Here is a 21990-nt window from a genome sequence, read left to right on the forward strand (position 1 = left end):
GTATTTCCTACAAACTGGTGGTTAAAATTAGGGGTTCAATCTGATTCTTTTTTTTTTTAAACTACTTATAGGTGGATATTTATCTTTTACAACTTTTAAAGTATTTTTAAATGAAAAGAGAACAAAAGTGAATATAAAATAGCTTTAGTTTTACACTTTTTTTTCCTTTCTTCCAAAAAACTACTTTCTTGGCTGCTGGATCCTACTGATAGCTCAGTATACACTAGCTAAGGTGGAAGATTATTTGCTAGTTAATATAAATTTAAATTTACATTTAAACATTTCAAAGCATTGAGGAATCTTACAAAAACAAAAAACACTCTCTTAAATGTCTATCCTATCCTAAATCATATGCTTATAACTGAATTCCATGGTTCCCTCTGTTTTCTTACAATTCCCTTTACCATAATTAAGAAAAATATATACTACATATTACATAATGTGTTTGTTATCACCAAGTTTTTCATGAGATTATCAAATACAACTCACCTTTAGAATGAGGTTGCTCTTCCCAAATGTTTTCTGCAAGTGAAGTCTCCCTGGAAAGAAACTTGTTTTAAAACATGTGCTAAGTACCCACAGAAAGAATTATCTTAAAAGTCCAAGAGGGGTTTTCATCAAATATAATCCTCACTCTACGATAAAGGAAATATTCTGGTACTGTCTATCCAAATTCTTTAAGAAGATAAAGACTTCTTTAAGAAGATAAAGAAGATAATGACTGAAGAGTCATTAAAAATGTTATACAAGTATATTTGATAATGGATATCATAACATTAACAGTGTAAGTCGATTACAAAATAGTAAACTCTCATTTTCATCAAACAAAACAAAAACAGAACACAGAAGGATATACTTATGTTAATAGCAGTAATCTCTTGGTGGTAGAAATGGGTGGTTTTATCTTTTAAAAATTATATTTGATTGTTTAAGAAACATACTATTTTTTTAATGGAAAAAAGTCTGTACCCTGTCTTCCTTCATCAACATCAGAGCTTATGTTGTGACGAAGACTTGCAAAAGTTACGTCTTGATAGTATAAAAGACTTCAAGTCACTAGAGTCAAAGATTGGTTCTAAATGGCCTCCTATAAGCATTATCCCATCCGCCAATGCGGTCCTACCTGGCGCAAGAGTTTACTGGACAAACAGAATTGGATAGAGCCATTCCTGGTATTTCCTGAGACTCTGATGCAATTTGCAGTTCAGCTGTTTCCTTCGTAGGCATCTTCTCTTCTTGCTATTTGCATTAAACACACAAAATCAATGTGTCTCTCCTACCTACAAAATTCTACCTATTTTCAAGCGTTAGCTCCGAAATTAGGTTTACCATACTCTTCCCCTAGATATCCACTAACCATATACAATATCTGTACTATAAAACTTCTTTCCAATAATTTACGTTCCTAGTATAAACTGGTTCTGTTTTACTCAACTGGGCAGTGCCAAGATTTACTAAATTTCTTTGGGTAACCCCATTCAGGGGAACATGACTAGAACAAAAACCTAAAGGTCAGAAACTACAAAATAATAGTTTAGAGTGTAACTAAGAAGTCAATAAATTGTCACTTCTAGTGACACAATTTCCATTTGCAGTCTTCATCTGTTATATTACTTTCCTGATGGACTTAATTGCTACTAATAGCTATGAAACTACCAGAAACTGAATGGATTTGGGAGGACTTTTACCTTCTATGCTTTTATATTGTTTAAATTTGTTTCAATAAGCATAGTTTTTTATATTAAAAAAAAAGAGAGAAATGACCTGATCACCCGTTCTTTCTTGCTGAGTAGTTTGAATTTCTTTTAGCTTCTTTTCCATCTCTTCAATCTGTTTCTGCATTTCTGCTCTCTTCTCTGCACTGGTCAGTAGCTCAGCTAGAAAGGGTAAGGTTGGCTGATGCATTATTCCTCATAGCAATTTATTGTCAAAAACTGTCTTCGGAGCTCATGGCCTCAACAAACATACTAATATTACAGATAAGAATAATATAGATGGGGGGCGCCTGGGTGGCGCAGTCGGTTAAGCGTCCGACTTCAGCCAGGTCACGATCTCGCGGTCCGTGAGTTCGAGCCCCGCGTCAGGCTCTGGGCTGATGGCTCAGAGCCTGGAGCCTGCTTCCGATTCTGTGTCTCCCTCTCTCTCTGCCCCTCCCCCGTTCATGTTCTGTCTCTCTCTGTCCCAAAAATAAATAAAGGTTGAAAAAAAAAAAAAAAAATTTAAAAAAAAAAAAAAAAAGAATAATATAGATGGAACAAAGTCCTCTAATTGTGGTCTAGGTCTCTGTTCATTCATTTACTTAGTCAATAAAAACCAGAATATTTGTGATGTGCCAAGCACAACTCTGAGCATTTATATTTCAGTGGTGCATAATACAAAGTCCTTGGTCATGTGACACTAACATCCAACCTGAGGGGACACACACACACACACACACACACACACACACAAATTAACAAGAAAATCAGTGTTAAAAATAAAATGAAATAGGTGATGTAAGAATGTGTGACTGAGTAGGGGGATGTAGGTCAGGAGCTACTTAAGACCGGTAAGCAGGGAAAGGGACACCTGGGTGGCTCAGTCGGTTAAGCATCAGACTTTGGCTCAGGTCCTGATCTCGCAGTTCACGAGTTCAAGCTCCACGTACGGCTCTGTGCGGACAGCTCAGAGCCTAGAGCCTGCTTTGGATTTTGTGTCTCCCCCTCTCTCTGCTCCTCCCCGGCTTGTGCTCTTTCTCTCTCTCAAAAATAAATAAACATTAGAAAAAAAAAAAAAAACAGTAAGCAGGGAAGATCATTTTAATATTATAAAATGCTCATCTGCTGTGAGCAAAATGGACTATGGTAAGGCCAGAATGAGCGCAGAAAGTCTAGTTGCAGTAGTCTACCCAAAAGATGGTGGTTTGGATTAATAATGAGAATGGTAAAAAAAATAAAAATAAAAAAATAATGAGAATGGTGATAAAGAAAAGATGTGGGAATATTTTGGTGGTAAAGTTGATAGGCTTACCCATTAGATGTCGGGGAATGGTACAGAAAGAGGGATCAGAGATGACTTCTGGTTTTTTTTGGCCTCAACCATCCGGGTGCATGGTGTTGCCTTTTACTGAAATGGGGATGCCTATGGTATGTGTACACACATACTGTGTGTACACATGCTGGGGTGTAGTTTGTGGCAGAAATCAATAATTCTGTTCTGGCTATGTTGAGATTAAAATGTCTATTAGAATAGCCAATGGATACAAGCAACTAAATATGAGTCTGGAGTTCAGGTGAAATGTCAGGGATGGAGATATAAATTTGAGAGCCCATGGCTTATAAACAGTATTTAATACATTACTTAGTGATACCTGTAGAAAGAAAGGATAACTGGAATATTTCAAGACTCTATCCTGGGCCTCAAGAAGAGGTCTCTGATGAGAAGAATAGCAGTAAAGGAAACTGAGAGGGAATACACACCAAGGAAAAAGCCAAGAGAAGCATTTCATAAAGAAGTAGTTCATCAGCCGTGTCAAATGAAGGCAAAAGGTCAATAAATAAAGATCAAGACTGAGAAAGGGCCACTGGACTTAGCAAAAAAAAAAAAAAAAAAAAAAGGCTTCTGGTTACCATGATCAGAGCTGCTTCACTCGAATAGAGGGAATGCTTGAGAAAATAATGGGCAGTTAAGAAGAAACTCTTCTGTGAACTAGATTAATACACATACCTTCCCTTCGCTCTTTTAATTTCTTCCGGAAAACTTCAGCCCGGATCTCTTCAAAGGAGAACTCCCCTACTCCTGCATAAATCTTCTCCTTACAATACATCATCTTCTCTTTCTTCTCCTGAGACTCTTGCTGATGGCTTTGAACTCTTTGCAGAAGATCTCCTTCTTCCTTTCCAGGTTTTCTTGTGCTTAGAATGTGGTTTATACTGGGTTCAATTTTACATGGTGTCCTAAGGAAGCAAAATAATTATTATTCACCATATAGATCAAATGAATTATTTCTTTTATGTCTTGACAGAACATAGAAACGATGTCAATGGCACTATGTATAATTGATTTCAAAAAATAAAAACAAAGAAGATTGAGGAAAAAGGCTAAAAAATAATTCACACAGGTCATCAACAATTATGTTCTGAGTACTACAATGTTATGATGAGGCAGGAAATTAACCATAAGGGTAATCAAATAGGTTATATACCTTATAGGTGAAAATAAATGTGAATATCATATCTTAATCAAACCCAGTGAATGAGGGATGTCTGGGTGGCTCAGTCAGTTGAGCGTCTAACTCTTGATTTCAGTTCAGGTCATGATCTCATGGTTCATGGGGTTGAGCCCCGCATCTGGCTCTGTGCACTGTGAGTGCAGAGTCTGCTTGGGATTCTCTCTCCCCCTCTCTCTCTCTGCCCCTTGCTGCTAGCAGGGATGCACTCTCTCTCTCACAAAATAACTTAAAAAAAAAACCAAAACTTAAAATAAAATAAACTTAAAAAAAAACCCAAATGAAAGAAAGTTAACCTCTACATTACAGCCCATTTTCTACTGTTTCACACCAAAAACAGTTACTTAAGAATACAGCATTTAGGGAATTAATAATGTGAAGTTCAAGGTTCTCAGCTGAGGGGGAGAAAATGAAAGTACTAATATAGGTTTGAAAAGAATGAAGCATAAAGTACTTCACACAAAATGGGGCAGACGTTCTCAATTCTGGCTATGGATCAGAATCACTTATATACCTTTTATTTCCTTATATGCCTTTTTACAACTAAAGATATCTGGTCCCTACACCAGATCCACTAAATCAGAACCTTTAATGCTAGGGTCCAAGCATCTACATACTTAAAAGCCTTCCTCAACTCGTTCAATCTGATAAAGGACATCTACAAAAACCCCACACGAACATCATACTTAATAATGAAAGACTGAATGCTTCTCCCTTAAGATCAGGAACAAGATAAGAAGGTCCATTCTTGCCACTTCTATTCAAAACTGTACTGGAAGTTCTAGCCAGGGCAATTAGGTGAAAAAAAAAAAAAAAAAAAGAAAGAAAGCAGAGAGAAAGAAAGAAAGAAAGAAAGAAAGAAAGAAAGAAAGAAGGTATCCAAATGGGATAAGAAGTAAAATGGTCTCTACTTGCAGATAACACGATCTTACATATAGAAAATCCTAAGAATCTATCATAAAAATTATTAGAGCTAATAATGAGTTCACCCAAGAAGCAGGATATAAAATTAATATATAAAAATCAATTGTATTTTATACAATGAACAATCTGAAAATGAAATTAAGAGAACATTTGTATTTACAATAGCACCAAAAGAATGAAGTATTTCAGAATAATTTTTAAAAAAGAAATGTGACTAGACACCAAAGAAAATATACAGATGGCAAGCAAGCACATAAATGATGCTCAATCATATATTATCAGGGAATTACAAATTAAAACAATAATGAGATACCATAACATATCTACTAGAATGGTTAAAATCTAAAATACTGACAACACCAAATGCTGACAAGGATGTGGAGGATTAGGAACTATCATACCATTGCTGGTATGAATGAATGCAACATGGTACAGCCACTTTGGAAGATAGTTTGGCACTTTCTTACAAAGATAAACTTAGCCTTAAAATCGAATCCAGCTATATGAGTTGAAAATTTATGTCTATATAAAACTCTGCACTAAGGTATTTATAGTGACTTTATTCATAATTGCCAAAATTGGAAGCAAGCAAGATGTCCTCCCATAAATGGATAAATATCCATACAATGGAATATCATTCAGCACTAAAAATAAATGAGCTACTATGCCACAAAAAGACATGAAGAAACCTTAAATTCATATTACTGAGAAAAGCCAGTCTGGAAAGCTTACATACTGTTTTTTTCTTTCCAACTATAGGACTTCTGGGAAAAGGCGGAACTATAAAGACAATTTATTTTTTTAATTTTTTTTTAATTTTTTTAATGTTTATTTATTTTTGAGACAGAGAGAGACAGAGCATGAACGGGGGAGGGGCAGAGAGAGAGGGAGACACAAAATCGGAAGCAGGCTCCAGGCTCTGAGCCATCAGCCCAGAGCCTGACAAGGGGCTCAAACTCACGGACCGCGAGATCGTGACCTGAGTTGAAGTCGGACGCTTAACCGACTGAGCCACCCAGGCGCCCCTATAAAGACTATTTAAAGATCTGTGGTTGCCAGGGAGTTGAGGGAGGGATAAATGAACTACTGTAATGCAGGGAAGTTTTAGGGCAGTGAAACTACTCATGTGACACTGTAATGATGGACACATGAAAAACTCATAGAACTGTAGAACACACTGGAGTACTAATAAACTATAAACTTTAGTTAATAATATACCAATATTGGTGCATCAATTACAACAAATGAATCACACTGATGCAAGATGTTAATAGGTAGAATTGTGTGCAGGGTTGAGGAGGAAGTACATGGGAATGCTGTACAATTTTTCTATAAATCTAAGCTCAAAAAATAACATCTACTCATTTTTTTAAAAAGTGTAAAACTTCGGGGCACCTGGGTGGTTCAGTCAGTTGAGTCCAATTTCAGCTCAGGTCATGATCTCGCAGTTTGTGAGTTCAAGCCCCACAATTGGGCTTGCTGCTGTCAGCACAGAGCCCACTTTGGATCCTCTGTCCCCTCTCTCTGCCCCTCTCCCACATGTGCTGTCTCAAAAATAAATAAACATTTAAAAAATTTAAAAAAATAATAAAAAGTGTAAAATTTTATTCTGAAAACTATGAAACACTGTTGAAAGAAATGAAAGAAGATATAAATAAGAGATATACCATGTCCATGGATCTGAAGATTTAATATTACTAAGATGGCAATATTCATTAAATTGATCTACAGATTCAGAGCACAATCTATATCACAATCCCAGCTGGCTATTTTGCAGAAATTACCAAGATGATCCTAAAATTCAAATGGAATTGCAAGGGAACCAGAATGGTCAAACAATCTTAAAAAAAAAATAATAATAAAATAAGGGGGAGTTTGGGTGGCTCGCTCAGTCGGTTAAGTGCTGGACTTCGGCTCAGGTCATGATCTCACAGTTTGTGGGTTTTGAGCCCCGTGTCGGGCTCTGGGATGCCAGCTCAGAGCCTGGAAGCTGTTTTGGATTCTGTATCTCCCTCCCTCTCTGTCCCTCCCCCGCTTGCTCTCTTATCTCTCTCTCTCTCTCTCTCTCAAAAATAAATAAATAAACATTAAAAAAAAAAAAAGAAGAAAGAAAACAAAATGTGTCTGGTTACTTTCATCTCCACAAAGAAGGAAATGCCCTTGGGAACCAAGATAGGTGTCCCTGCTCACTGTTAATAATTTCCACCTCAAAATGTCTGGAAATCAAACTCACATAACTGGCTGTTGTGCAGTTTCTTCAACATATGGAGTAAAACTGGGAAGCAGAGAAGGTACTGCTGTCACAGAAGCCGCACTGCCACGAGTCTGGCGATGCAGAAGAAAATGAAAATTACCACAGTGTTCCATTCTAACACAATATATGCAGACCATGCCTAATTATTCAAGAGGAATTAAAAGAGATGCTGAAACTACTTCTCTACTCAAAATGTGAAGTCTGTGTTATGTGTGCAAATACACTGGATCCAAAAGTCCTTACCCTGTTTTCCAAAGGCCTGCCTGTGTTCCATGGGCCTGCTTGCAGCTCGTTCTCCTTGGCCCTGGACACAGGGCGTGCTATCCATGGCTGAGCTGTAGGCTTAGACAACTCTGCTCTAGAGGCTTCATCAGCATTTTCATCAAAAATAGTAACTCTGGAATTACTTTGCATCTGTTGAGGAACTGGATTTTGGAGTCCTCTGTTCTGGTTTGGAGCTAGGAGAAAAACATTAAAAGTTTAAGTAAAATCTTTAATTATCAATCTAGATGCCAGGTAAAGTATACCCAATCATTCCTCAAATCAAGGCGATTACTTCTACTACCATAGAAACAAAGAGATTTTTTAAAATAATAATATTTTAAAACCTTAAATGAATCGAATTACTAACTTTTGAATCCATTCTGTTTGTTACTTATACTGCCCCTCCTTTCCCTCACTTCCAATCTTTTATTTATAGATATTTTAAAAAATTCTACCTCTTCCTTCAGTCACCATTCTAACATTGTCTAGTTTTCTCAGAGATTAACCTAACCTAAATTGTCATTTTTCAATTTAAAATTTTTCTCAATGCAAATAAGCTGCAATGTGCTGAATCTAGAGAAGACAAATTAGCCCATTTATTAGTGGTGCTCTCTGTTACGGGGTTCTTTATTACAACCAAGCTTCAGTATGATCTGGATGAAATATTCTTTAGGTCTATATACTCCCTATACACTAATTCTAGGATACATTTTGAATAATGGTAAGTTAATACCAGGAAAGGAGTTAGAGATTTTTCAAAATTCTGGTCTATAGGTCTAACTGCTATAAATGTAGTAAAAGCTTATTGCTCTCTATACTTTCTGCCCAATTTTGCTGTAAATCTAAAACTTCCCTAAACGTAGTGAATTAAAAAAAAAAAAAAAAAAAAAAAAAGCCCATGGTTAATCATCTTTATGTGCACAAAGGAGAGTCTAATTTCTGGCCCCCAAAAAGCTTGAAGACCATATTAACACATTCTCTGAGGCTTTGGTTTTAAGTAAGTTTAATCTGACAATACTAGCTGTATTATTGAATATCTTCTTCCAACTAACAACTCAAGTTCAGAAACTCTTGATGCTTCCTATATATTAGGTTTTTCTTAATTAAGACACAAAATTGCTGACATGTTTTGGTTTTACTGCATACTGTAATCTCAGCTCTCTGAAGACTTCCTTCTTTTTGCTACCTAGTATTCAGAAAACTAGGACAGTATCCACATATATATTTGTACGTTATCTCTTTACATAATTTGCCCACCACCTGAGACTAAGAGCTTCCCATAATAACACTTAACAAACTTACCCTTGAGAGCACCTCCTACACGGCTGATTGGAGCTCTAGCTGTCTTTTTCCCTTTGCTTTTTAGTTCAGCCAGTGTGCTTCGTTGTGGTACAGAAGATCCAAATACTTCCTCTTCCTCTTCTTTCTCAAGTGCCAACACAGTTTGCCGAGACACTCGAGCTTGAAATTGTCTAAAGTAAGAGAATGGACAATTAACTCTCGGGGAGATGAACACTACTCACAGAATCAAATATCTAACTTGTTGAAACAAGGGAGAAGAAATATAGAGGAATAGCCCACAGAAAATGTTTATTATGTCAGAAATAAAGAAAGCTACCTTGAAATCAGAGAGAAGGTTTGGAATAGAATGGTTTAGCCTCCCCTTTAAATGTCCAAGTTTGACCAATTAGCATACTCTAAAGCGCACCATTAGGTTGATCTGAGGATCAGAGCAGGGTGACTAAGATTAAAGAATTTATTAAAATCAGAGTTCCCCATCAACATTTTATTACAGAGCTTACACATACAAATTATTGCAAGTGTAAATGAACACCCATATACTCCTCACCTAGATTCACCAACTGTTAACATCTTGCTACATCTATTTTGTCACTGTCTATGTCTCTTTCTCTCTCTATGCACACTCTCCCCTCTATACCATTTTTTCCTAAACCATATCAAATGAAGATGTATCCCACATGACATTTTACTTTAGCAAAGCTGGCAGAAGTTTGAAGATTAAACTTCCTGTCCTGCTGCCAAAGCCTTAAGTATTATCAAAAGAGTTTAAAAAGAAAAAATAAAAAAACAAAAAAATATAGAATAAACTGAGAGTACTGGCCAAAACGGAGTAAGGCCATGGTAGCCTCTCTCTCACTGGGTAGAATTTAAAACTCTAAACAAACTACAAAAAAAGCAACTGAGGCTTCTGCAAAGTAAACAAAAGCAAGTGGACTGTAGAGAGGAGTCAAACTTGAAGAAACAACCCACACAGGGTTGTTTCCTGTTTTTTTTTTTTTTTCTTCTTCTTTTTTCTCTTGTGGTTTAAAATTGTTGCCATGATGGTGTGGGAAGCTAAAACCTCATCTTTCTGGCCAGAATACTTGGAAAAGGGGACTCTGCGGGCCAATGAATGTGGCAGAGATATTAGAGAGGATGAACTTAAGAAGGATGAACTTAAGATCTCCTAATTCTCTACATGAATTGGCACAAGCCCTGGACTCAGTTCTAAGCTATGTATGCACAGGGCAGGCCCCAAGCAGCACAGAAAAGGCTTTGAGGACTGAACTATGATATAAACCATGACCCAAGTCCTAGACTAACCCCTGAGCAGCCTACACATGGGATAGACCCAAAGGTCTTGAAAACTGAACTAACAATGGAACCACTATCTACATAAGAAAGAACTTAGGATATCTGAAGGTTGGTTGCCTTCTAAGACAAAAGTGTCAACGTTCTCCAGAGAATACCAATCAACAGAACTCAGAGTCTAATAACATAGTATCAGGATCAATGTCCAGGATATAATCCAAAATTACCTGACAGACCAAGAACCAGTAAAATGTGATCAATTCTCAAAGGAAAAGGCAAGCAACACATATCAATATCAAGATAACCTAGGTGCTGGGAATTTTCACACAGAGATTTAAAAGCAGTTATTATAACAATGCTCCATGAGATAAAGGTAAAAATATTTGAAAGGAATAAAAAAAACAGAAGTTCTCAGCAGAGACACAGAAACTATAAAAAAGAATCAAATGGAGAATTTAGACCTGAAAAACACATTATGTGAAATAAAAAAATTACTGGATGGACTCAATATCAGACTGGAGATGGCTGAGGAAAGAGTAAATGAACCTGAAGACAAATGAATAAAAACTAGCCACTCTGAAGAACAGAAAGAAAAAAGGTTAAAAAATTAAAAACTAAAACAACAAAAAAGACAGCTTCAGGGAGCTATGGAACAATATCAAAAGGTCTAATATATGTGTAATTGAAGTCCCAGAAAAAGAGATATAGTAAGTACAGAAAAAACATTTTCAAAGAAGGGGTAAAAATTTTTAAAATTTTGTAAAAGGCATACATTTATAAATTCAAAAAGCTCCGTAAACCGCAAATGGATTAAATGCAAGGGTAATCACACCTAGACACACCATAATCAAATTTCTGAATAATAATGTTAAAAGCAAAAATCTTAAATGCACCCAGAGAAAATCAACACAATACATATAGAGAAGGAACCAATCAAATGACCACAGATTTCTCATCAGAAATCATGCAATCCAGAAGACAGTGCAACAACATCTTTAAAACACCAAAAGAAAAGAACTGTTGACCCAGAATTCTACATCCATTGGAAATATCTTTTAGGAATTAAAATGAAATGAAGACATTCTTAGATGAAGAAAAACTAAGGGAATTTATTGGCCATAGGCTCACTCTAAATGAATGGCCAAACATCTTTGGGCTAAAGAGAAATTATACTAGAGGAGAACTTGGGGCTTCAGGAATGAAGAAAGAGAAATGATACATACAAAAGACCATTTTCCTCCAAAGTTCTTTAAAATATGTAAGGCTGTTGAAAGCAAAAATTATAACATTGTCTAGTGGGGTTTTCAGTGTATTTAGATGTAATAATACATATGACAAGTGTATCAAAAAAGTAGGGAAGATAAAGGGACCTATATGGTTATAAAGCTTCTATATTTTACTTGAAGTGGTAATATATTACCTCTGAGCAGACTATTAGAGGTTACGCATGTTTATAATATACCCTGGAGCAACCACTAAAAAAATAGTAACAGACAAAAAAGCCAATAAAATAAATTAAAATGAAATATTAAAAAATATTCAGACAATCCAAAAGAAGGCAGGAAATGGGCAATAGAGGAAGGAATAAAAGAGAACAAATTGGAAACAAATAATAAAATAATAGATCTAAATCCAACAAAATTAATAATTAAAGTAAATGTTCTAAACACACCATTTAAAAACAGACACTGTGAGAGCTGAGAAACAAGACTCAACTATTTGCTGTGTATAAGAAACCCACTTTAAATAAAAAGACATAGATAAGATAAAAATTAAAGAAAATCCATACAAAAGCCTGTATCATGAATGTTTGCAGCAGTATTTCACAAAAGCCAAAAAATGGAAACTATCTAAATGCTCATTAATGAATGAATGGATAAACAAAATCTGGTCTATCCACAGAATGACATATTACTGAGCAATAAAAAGGAATAAAATATTAATATATAATACAACTATGTTCATCAATGATGAATATACTGGGATGAACCTGCAAAAGATTAGGCTAAGTGAAAGAAGCCAGTCACAAAAGACTACATAATGCAGGATTCCATTTATGTGCAATGCCTAGAATAGGCAAACCTAGAGACAGAAAGCCTCTGTCTGGAAGTGGGTGAGAGGGAATAGGGAGTGACTGCAAATGAGTATGGGGTTCATGTTGGGGTGTTAAAAATGTTCTAAAATTAGATTGTGGTGATGGTCACACAACTCTAAAACTGTTAAAAAAAAAAAAAGAAAAGAAAAGAAAGAGAAATGATATATCATATAAACAAAAGAAAGCCAGAGTAGCTATATTAATATCAGACCAAGAAGACTTCAAAGTGTATATAACCAAGGATAAAGATACTGTAGTTATTATATCATGATAAAGGGATCAATTCTAAATATGTATCCTTCAGAACTTCAAAATATATAAAGCAAAAAAATGGGACTTAAAGAAGAGACAAATTCACAATAAAAGGGAATTCAAAATTCTTCTCTGAGTAACTGATAGAATAAGCAGAAAATCAGCAAGGAAACAGAAGACCACAACAGACCTAAATAACATTTAAAAAACATTACATTGCCAAACAGCACAAAACACATATTTTTCAAGTGTCCATGGAATATTCACCAATGACAGACCATATTCTGGGCCATACGACAAAACTTAATAAATTTAAAAAAACTGAAAACATACAAATTATGTTCTCTAACCATAATGGAATTAAACTAGAAATCAGTAACAGAGAGACATCTGAAAAATCTCTGAATATTTCTTAATTAAATTTATATACTTTTAAATAACCCACAGGTCAAAGGGACAACATAAGGGAAATCAGAAATTTTTGAGCTGAGTGAAAATAAAAATATAGTATTGTATCAAAATTTGTGGGGGATAGCTAAAGCAGTGCTTGAAAAGAAATTTTTTATATTAGAAAAGAAAGATCTAGATCAGTTGATCTAACTTGTCACCTTATACTAGAAAAAGAGCAAATTAAACTCAAAGAAAGCACAAAGAAGGAAATAATAAAGAGGAGAAATTAATAAAAATAAGAAGAGAAAACTAATTGAGAAAAAGCAATAAAACCAAAGCTGGTTCTCTAAAAAGATCAATAAAATTGATAAACTTCTAACCAGACTAGGAGAAAAAGGAGAAGACACAATTACCAATATCAGGAATGAAAGAGGGGAGGTCACTACATAACCTACAGGCACTAAAAGGAAAATAAAGGAATACTATAAACAACTCTATGCTCATAAACTAATAGATGAAACGAATCAATTCCTCAAACACAAATACTACCATGGGGTGCCTGGGTGGCTCAGTCGGTTAAGCATGCCACTTCGGCTCAGGTCACAATCCATTTGAGAGTTTGAGCCCCCCACATCAGGCTCTGCACTGCTCTCCGCCCCTCCCCCCCTCCAAAACACTTTCAAAGCTTACTCAAAGAAATCAAAGATCTAAATAAAAGGAGAACTATACCAAATTCATGCTCAATACTAATCAAAATCCCAGAAAGCGGATTCTAAAATTTGTACAGAAAGTCAAAGGAACTCTAGTTATTTATTTAAAAAAAATTTTTTTAATGTTTATTTATTTTTGAGAGAGAGAGAGACAGAGCATAAGCAGGGGAGGGGCAGAGAGAGAGGGAGACACAGAATCCAAAGCAGGCTCCAGGCCCTGAGCTGTCAGCACAGAGCCCGACACAGGGCTCGAATTCACAAACCATGAGATCATGACCTGAGCCAAAGTCCTATGCTCAACCGACTGAGCCACCCAGGCGCCCCTAGGAACTCTAGTTAAAAAGAAGCTAAAAGAAGAACAAAGTTGGAGGTCTCCTGTTATTTGATTTCTAGACTTACAAATAAAGCTACAGTAATCTAGATACTGTGATATACACTAATGAATACATAGATCAAAAGAACAAAATAGAGAAATGGAAATAACTGCACAAATATAACTTTTTAATGTCAAATATAAGTTTTTTAAATGTTTACTTATTTGAGAGAGAGCGCACACATGCACGCACACTGGAGCACAAGCACAAGCAGGGAAGGGGCAGAGGGAAAGAGAGAATCGCAAGCAGGCTCTGCACTGCCAGCGCAGAGCACTATGTAGGGCTCCATCCCACAAACAGTGAAATCATGACCCTAGCCAAAGTGGAACATTTAACTGGCTGAGCCACCCAGGCACCCCTCAAATATGATGACACAGGTGCAAAGTCAATTCAATGGAGAAAGTCTTTTCAACAAGGGGCACAAGAACAAATGGAGGTTCATATGCAAAAAAAGAATCTTGATCAATACCTTATACAAAAATTAACTCATAATGGATCAGAGATCTGTATGTAAAAAGTAAAACTATAAGAATTTCAAGATGAAAATAAACTATGGGACTACATCAAAATAAAAAGCTTTTGCACAGCAAAGGAAACCATCAAAAAACAAAAAGGCAACCTATTGAATGGGAGAAGATATTTGCAAATGACATCTCCAATAAAGGGTTAATATCCAAAATATATACAAAAATTTACAGAACTCAATACCAAAAAAACAAACATTCTGATTTTAAAATGGGCATAGGACCTGAATAGACATTTTTCCAAAGATATACAGATGGCCAACAGACACATGGAAAGACGGTCAACATCACTCAGCATCAGAAAAAATGCAAATCAGGGGCGCCTGGGTGGCTCAGTTGGTTAAGCGTCTGACTTCGGCTGAGGGCATGATCTCACGGTTCGTGAGTTCGAGCCACGAGCCTGCTCTGTGCTGACAGCTCAGAGCCTGAAGCCTGCTTCAGACTCTATGTCTCTGTCTCTCTCTCTGCCCTTCCTCCGCTCATGCTCTGTCTCTCAAAAATAAATAGACAAAAAAAAAAAAAAAAAGAAAAATGCAAATCAAAACCACAATGAGATATCACCTGACACTTGTCAGAATGGCTAAATTCAAAAAGACAAGAAATAAAAGTGTTGATGACAATGTGGAGAAAAAGGAACCCTCCCACACTGTTGGTGGGAATGTAAATAAGTATAGCCACTGTGGAAAACAGTATGGAGGTTCCTCAAAAAATTAACCACAAAAATGCCATACAGTCCAATAATTTCACTTCTGGGTGTTTATTTACCCAAAGGAAATGAAAATATTAATTCGAAAGGATATATGCACACCTATGTTTATTGCAGCATTATTGACAATAGCAAGAAATAGAAGGCAACCTAAATGTCTATTGATAGACAAATAGATAAGGAAGGTATATATATATATGCGTAATGGATTGCACAGCCATAAAAAAGCATGATGGTGCCACTGATACAACATGGATGGACCGACAGCCTATTATGCTAAGTGATCTAAGTCAGACTGAGAAAGAGAAATACCGTATGATTCCACTCATGCGGAATCTAAAAGAAAAAAAAAAGAACAATCAAACAAATAGCAGAATCAGACCTATAAATACAGAGAACAAACTGATGGCTGCCAGAGGAGGGAGTTGGGGGAAAGGGGGAAATGGGTGAGAGGGAGACACAGGCTTCCAGTTATGTAATGAATAAGTCATGGGAATAAAAGGTACAGCATAAGAAATACAGTCAATACTATTATAATGGCTTTGTATGGAGAGCTACAGTACCTATACTTGCAGTGAGCACAGCATAAGGTATAAATTTGTCCTATGTTATACACCTGAAACTAATGTAACATTGTGTATCAACTATATTCAAATAAAAAAAATTTTTTTTAAACTTCAAGATGAAAACTTAGGAGAAAATCTTTGCAACTTTTTGCTAAACAGAGCTCTCAGACATACCAAGGGCATGATCCATACAAAAAAATAATTTCTTTTCTTTTCTTTTAAATAATTGATTTTAGAATTCTCCGAAATTAAAAACTTTTGTTCTATAAAACACCGTTAAGAAAAAACATAGTCAGGGGCGCCTGGGTGGCTCAGTCGGTTAAGCGGCCGACTTCAGCTCAGGTCACGATCTCACGGTCTGTGAGTTCGAGCCCCGTGTCGGGCTCTGGGCTGATGGCTCAGAGCCTGGAGCCTGCTTCCGATTCTGTGTCTCCCTCTCTCTCTGCCCCTCCCCCATTCATGCTCTGTCTCTCTCTGTCTCAAAAATAAATAAAACGTTAAAAAAAAAAAATAGACAAAGAAAAAACATAGTCAACAGTTAATCTGGGAGAAAAGATTTACAAGTCACATATCTAACAAAAGACTGGTATTCAGACTATACATATAAAATCCATCTTTAAAGTAGAACCAATTTAATAACTGAAATGCATTATGCTAAATGAAAGCAGACACACTCAAAACGCCACACATACTATATGATGCAATGTATATGATATCATGGAAAAGGCAAAACTACTGGGCTGGAAAACAGATCAGTGGTTACCAGGGATTGGGAGTGAGCCTAAGTGTTGAACTACAAAGGGAGAGCATAAAGAAATTCTATGGAGCAATGGAACTATTGGATATTTTGGTCAGTAATGGTTACATGTCCTTATTCAATTGTGAAAACTATACACCAAACAAATTTTACTATATGTTAAATAAAAAATATTTAAATAGATCTTTTAAAAAATTAAATAGTAATTAAGTAAACTTGCCATGGGGAGCATTTTATTCAGATGCAAAAACAACTATTTATATTTATTAGTTTTAAAGAGTAAAGACAAGCTCCAGAGAAGTTTACCGGTGCTGTGACTGCAGTCGTTCCAGTGGCTCAGCCTTCTGTTGAATCCCTTCCTGAAATATCTTATCTGCTTTCTTAAAGTTTTCTCTAGCTTCATATTCTTCAGCCCATGAGATATAGAACTGAGCAAGTGAAACACCAATCCCTTGGTTGTGTAAGTAACTGTACATATCCAGAGGCTCATTGCATAAATGCCCCTGTAACAAATTAAAAGCATTAATAGTTAACCAATTTCTATTCATTTACTGTCTATTATGTGCTAAAAAAATCACTGGCATTACTATATGTAGTTTCTGCATTGAAAAAATATGTATTTATTATAATATAACGTTATAAGGGCTATACTGGGAAGACCTAAAAAGTAGACAGAAGAGATTAAGTTGTAAGAAAAAGGGATGAGAAGACTTCAAGAAGGTATGACATTTGAGTGTGGCCCTCAAGGAGGAATAGACTTATATCTGGTAGAAAATGGCAATGGAAAGGCATTCCAGACAGAGAAAATAGTATAAGCAAAGACAGAGAAGACTAGAAGTTTGTGGGGATCAGACAAGACAGGAGTTTGGGAAAAAAAGGTGTGACAGGTCTTAAATGTCAAGCTAATCGATTTTAAATTTACCTGATACCCAATGCATGTGTGTTCCTGTGGGAGAACTCTAAGCAAAGGAATGATATGGTCAAATCTGCATTTTACAAGCGATCTTTTAAGACCAGCTATAATGTAGACAATTCTAGTAGTAAGAAGGTGGGGGAACATGTCAATAAAAATCCTGTACCATTAACAGTTTGACATATTTTCTTCAGTCTTTTTTTCCCTTAAGGAAAAAAAAGGAACATATATCATTTTAAATAGCATAAAAGGATTTTTATCATTTATAAAGTTTTAATCATAAGGAAATTTTAATTTCACTTAGCAGTTCAGGGTTCATTTTTCCATGCTTCTGCTTACTCTTTATCACTTTCAGATGGATGAATAATGTTCTATCTAGTAACCTTCCATCATTTAACCATTCCCCTATTTTTTGGATATACAGCTTCTACTTTACCCAGATAGAAAATAATTCTATGACAAATATCTTTTTTTAAAATATTTTCTTTTAAGTCTATTTGAGAGACAGAGAGAGAGTGCATATGCAATTGGGAGAGGGGCAGAGAGAGAGAGGGAGAGAGAGAGAATCCCAAGCAGGCTCTGCACTGCCAGCACAGAGCCTGATGTGGGGCCTGAACCAACAAACCATGAGACAATGACCTGAGCTGAAATTAAGAGTCAGAGGCTTCACTGACTGAGCCCCCACACCCACCAGGCGCCCCTGTAACAAATATCTTCATGCACACCACATTTCATGTTTTATATTATTCCCTTAAGATAAATTTCTAGAAGTAGAACTATGTTAAAAAGTAACAAATTGGGGCGCCTGGGTGGCGCAGTCGGTTAAGCATCCAACTTCAGCCAGGTCACGATCTCGTGGTCCGTGAGTTCGAGCCCCGCGTCGGGCTCTGGGCTGATGGCTCAGAGCCTGGAGCCTGTTTCCGATTCTGTGTCTCCCTCTCTCTCTGCCCCTCCCCCGTTCATGCTCTGTCTCTCTCTGTCCCAAAAATAAATAAACGTTGAAAAAAAAAAAAAAAAAGTAACAAATTGCTTTCTAAAAGGGTTATACAAATTTAAAATGCTAGTAATTATTCCCAAATACTAATTTCACAGAAAATACCTATTTTAAGTTTCTAATTTCATATAAAAATGGCATTTCAGTATCCTAATTAGGAGTTATTATACTACTAAGCAGGCTAACATTTTCTCCTGTTTATTTACTAAATATAGTTTTTCTCATCTCTCCTGATTGTCTGGCCTAGGTTAAGTCCTCATTCTATGTATTCCTTTCTACACAACTCGATAGTTCTCTCTTTCTCTTTTGTGACAATTAAATGCTTAACATCTGTCTTTCCCAATAAAGTAGGCTCCACAAAGGCACAAAACATTGCTATCCACTATATCTCCAGTTCCTAACCAGGGTCTGGTAGAAAAAGGTTGAATAAATGAAATGCTCCACTTATATCTTTGACAAAAACAATTAATATTTTATAGTTTAATTTTTTTTTTTTAATTTTTTTTTCCAACTTTTTTTTTTTATTTATTTTTGGGACAGAGAGAGAGACAGAGCATGAACGGGGGAGGGGCAGAGAGAGAGGGAGACACAGAATCGGGAACAGGCTCCAGGCTCTGAGCGTCAGCCCAGAGCCTGACGCGGGGCTCGAACTCACTGACCGCGAGATCGTGACCTGGCTGAAGTCGGACGCTTAACCGACTGCGCCACCCTGGCGCCCCTATAGTTTAATTTTGTAGTAAGTCAGTAAATGGAGTTCTCTCCTTATCCCAATTAGTGATGCTTTCCCATAGTGATGGTGATTCAAGCAAAGTTATAATTCTGAATATGTTATCAGTATCAGATCTGGTCCCTGATATCTGTTACTACATAAATAAAGGTTAACATTGACTGCACTTGTTAATGGCTTTCTGAATAGCTCTGGTTCAGCATAAAACAGCCAATAAAGATCAGGTTATTCCAGAGTGCTGAATGAGATCACTTAAGAAATAACATAAATAAAAGGACCACATGGTTAGATTAATATATCCAAAAGTTAAATAAATCTTTTTGGTAAACCCTAACAAGCCAACTAAAACAATTTTATACTTTTAACTCAAAATCCTGGATATTTTCTAAGAACAAATTTTTCCTTAGCTAGATTGTAGTCATTCCTTATAAAAATAACTCTTGGAGTGGAGAAAGTTTTCTGCAAAGCAAAAGAAAGGAGTAGAGTGAAGAACCCAACTGTTACTCCTCTTGACCATAAGGGAAAAAATAAAAACAGCAAAATAGATAAATATGCTTGCTAACTATCTACTATGTTCCAATTATTGCTGATCATTTGAATATGAGGGGTGTCTAGACCAGTACTTCTCAGACTAGACTGCCTGTGGTAAAGGGGCCAGTTTCGGTGTGTGTGTGTTTAAAGTTTCCATTCCATTGTTGACTGGTATTTTTAAAAATTACAATAGAAATAGAAGTCACTAGAAAAATGATGATGTGTTTGGATGTTGTGGTAATGTCAAATTTGTTAACCAAACCTCTAAATGCTTATTTGGAACTTTTATCTTGAACACTCCATGGACCATTCTTTCAGTAGCACTGGTCTAGACTATGCTGTTTATGTTATGACAATGTCATTACTCTTTAGTACCAGCACCAGGTTAGCATTTACAAACAGAAAAATTATTCCAATTGTTACTTTTAATAGTTCCAAGTAAATATAATCATAGAATCTAGGATTAAGAGTTACTTTAGAGGTTTATCTAGTCCAAACCTTTAATAAATCACACATAAGAACATTATATAAGTTAAGAGTATTATATAGGATAGAATGAAAAACAAAATCCATCAGCATGCTACCAGGGACCATAGTCCCCATGCTAATAAATCTGTTTAGCATTCTTTGGATATCATCCTTTGTCATAAATTCCTATCACTGATATTTCTAAGATAATTTCTCCAACTTGTCAATAATGACGCCAAAATATGTCAAATGTCCTACGGAAACCAAGATAGAGTATGCCTTCAGGATTTACCTAATTTCCTTTATTAGTAATATTTGAAGGTTTTTTTTAAAATTTCTTTTTAGTGTTTATTTTTGAGAGGAAGAGAGAGAGCGCAAGTGGGGAGTGGCAGAGAGGGAGAGAGGAAGACACAGAATCTGAAACAGGCTCCAGGCTCTGAGCTGTCAGCACAGAGCCCAATGCAGGGCTTGAACTTGGGAACAGCAGGTCATGACCTGAGCTGAAGTCGGATGCTTAACCAACTGAGGCACCCAGGTGCCCCTGAACATTTTTTTTTTTTTAATGTTTATTTATTTTTGAGAGAGAGAGAGAGATAGAGCACAAGTGGAGGATGCTTAACCTACTGAGCCACCTAGGAGTCCCTATTTGAAGTTTAAGATAAGCTCTCAAGAGATATGTTTTAGCCAGAAATTTTATCAATTTTAAATGTCAGTGTTTTGTATTATAATGCTTGTTGTAAATATTCTATTATTTTGAATTATTTAGTGTTATAGAATTATCTATTTTTATAGATTTTTATTATTATTTTTTGTAGAGAGAATGCACAAGTGGGAGAGGGGAACAGAGAGAGAGAGAGAAAGAGAGAGAGAGAGAGAGAGAGAGAGAGAATCTTAAGCAGACTTCATGCTGAGCATGAAGTCTGACGTGAGGCTCGTTCCCATGACCCTAGGATCATGACCTGAGCTGAAATCAAGAGTCAGATGCTCGACTAACTGAGCCACGCCTATTTTTTATTTTTATTTATTTAAGTTTATTTATTTATTTTGAGAGAGTCCATGCACAAGAAGAGGAGGGGCAGAGAGACAGGGAGAGAGAGAATCCCAAGCAGGCCCCATGCTATCAATGTGGGGCTCAAACCCACAAACCAGAAGATCATGACCTGAGCCAAAATCAAAAGTCAGATGCTCAACTGACTGAGCCACCCAGGTGGCCCCCTATTTTTTTTTCTTTCTTTCTTTCTTTCTTTCTTTCTTTCTTTCTTTCTTTCTTTCTTTCTCTTTCTTTCTTTTAATTTTTTCCCTATTTTTAATTTTTAATAATTTATTTTTATAAGTATCTAATTATCCATTATCTGATTATCTATTATCTAACATTCTAGTCTAAATATTTATCACTTATTCTAATCTCTTTTAGGATAAAATCAATCAAGTAAATACCTAGGAAACCCACATCATTATTTTTATTTTTATTTTTTTTAATTTTTTTTTTTCAACGTTTATTTATTTTTGGGACAGAGAGAGACAGAGCATGAACGGGGGAGGGGCAGAGAGAGAGGGAGACACAGAATCGGAAACAGGCTCCAGGCTCTGAGCCATCAGCCCAGGGCCGGACGCGGGGCTCGACCTCACGGAGCGCGAGATCGTGACCTGGCTGAAGTCGGACGCCCAACCGACTGCGCCACCCAGGCGCCCCCCCACATCATTATTTTATTTGAAGATGTTTTCATAAAAAAATTTTCTAG

The 21990-nt window shown here is 36.1% G+C and overlaps 1 protein-coding gene across 2 annotated transcripts in view; it reads right to left on the reverse strand.

Moving 5' to 3' along the window:
- BUB1B (BUB1 mitotic checkpoint serine/threonine kinase B) overlaps positions 1-21990 on the reverse strand; it is a 51139-nt gene that overhangs the window by 18182 nt on the left and 10967 nt on the right. The window contains exons 1-9 of one of the 2 annotated variants that reach the window (XM_045450053.1): positions 18168-18186; positions 16922-17118; positions 8952-9121; positions 7629-7843; positions 7365-7456; positions 3706-3935; positions 1765-1877; positions 1124-1239; positions 490-539 (exon numbers count right to left, since the gene is read on the reverse strand). In XM_045450053.1, coding sequence (XP_045306009.1) covers positions 490-539; positions 1124-1239; positions 1765-1877; positions 3706-3935; positions 7365-7456; positions 7629-7843; positions 8952-9121; positions 16922-17091 — 1156 coding nt within the window. In that variant the 5' untranslated portion in view covers positions 17092-17118; positions 18168-18186. Of the gene's footprint in view, positions 1-489; positions 540-1123; positions 1240-1764; positions 1878-3705; positions 3936-7364; positions 7457-7628; positions 7844-8951; positions 9122-16921; positions 17119-18167; positions 18187-21990 lie in introns of those variants that run through there. The other variant, XM_045450052.1, reaches the window with a different exon arrangement.

This window comes from Leopardus geoffroyi, chromosome B3, assembly GCF_018350155.1.
Source record: "Leopardus geoffroyi isolate Oge1 chromosome B3, O.geoffroyi_Oge1_pat1.0, whole genome shotgun sequence".
Classification (NCBI taxonomy): Eukaryota; Metazoa; Chordata; class Mammalia; order Carnivora; family Felidae; genus Leopardus; species Leopardus geoffroyi.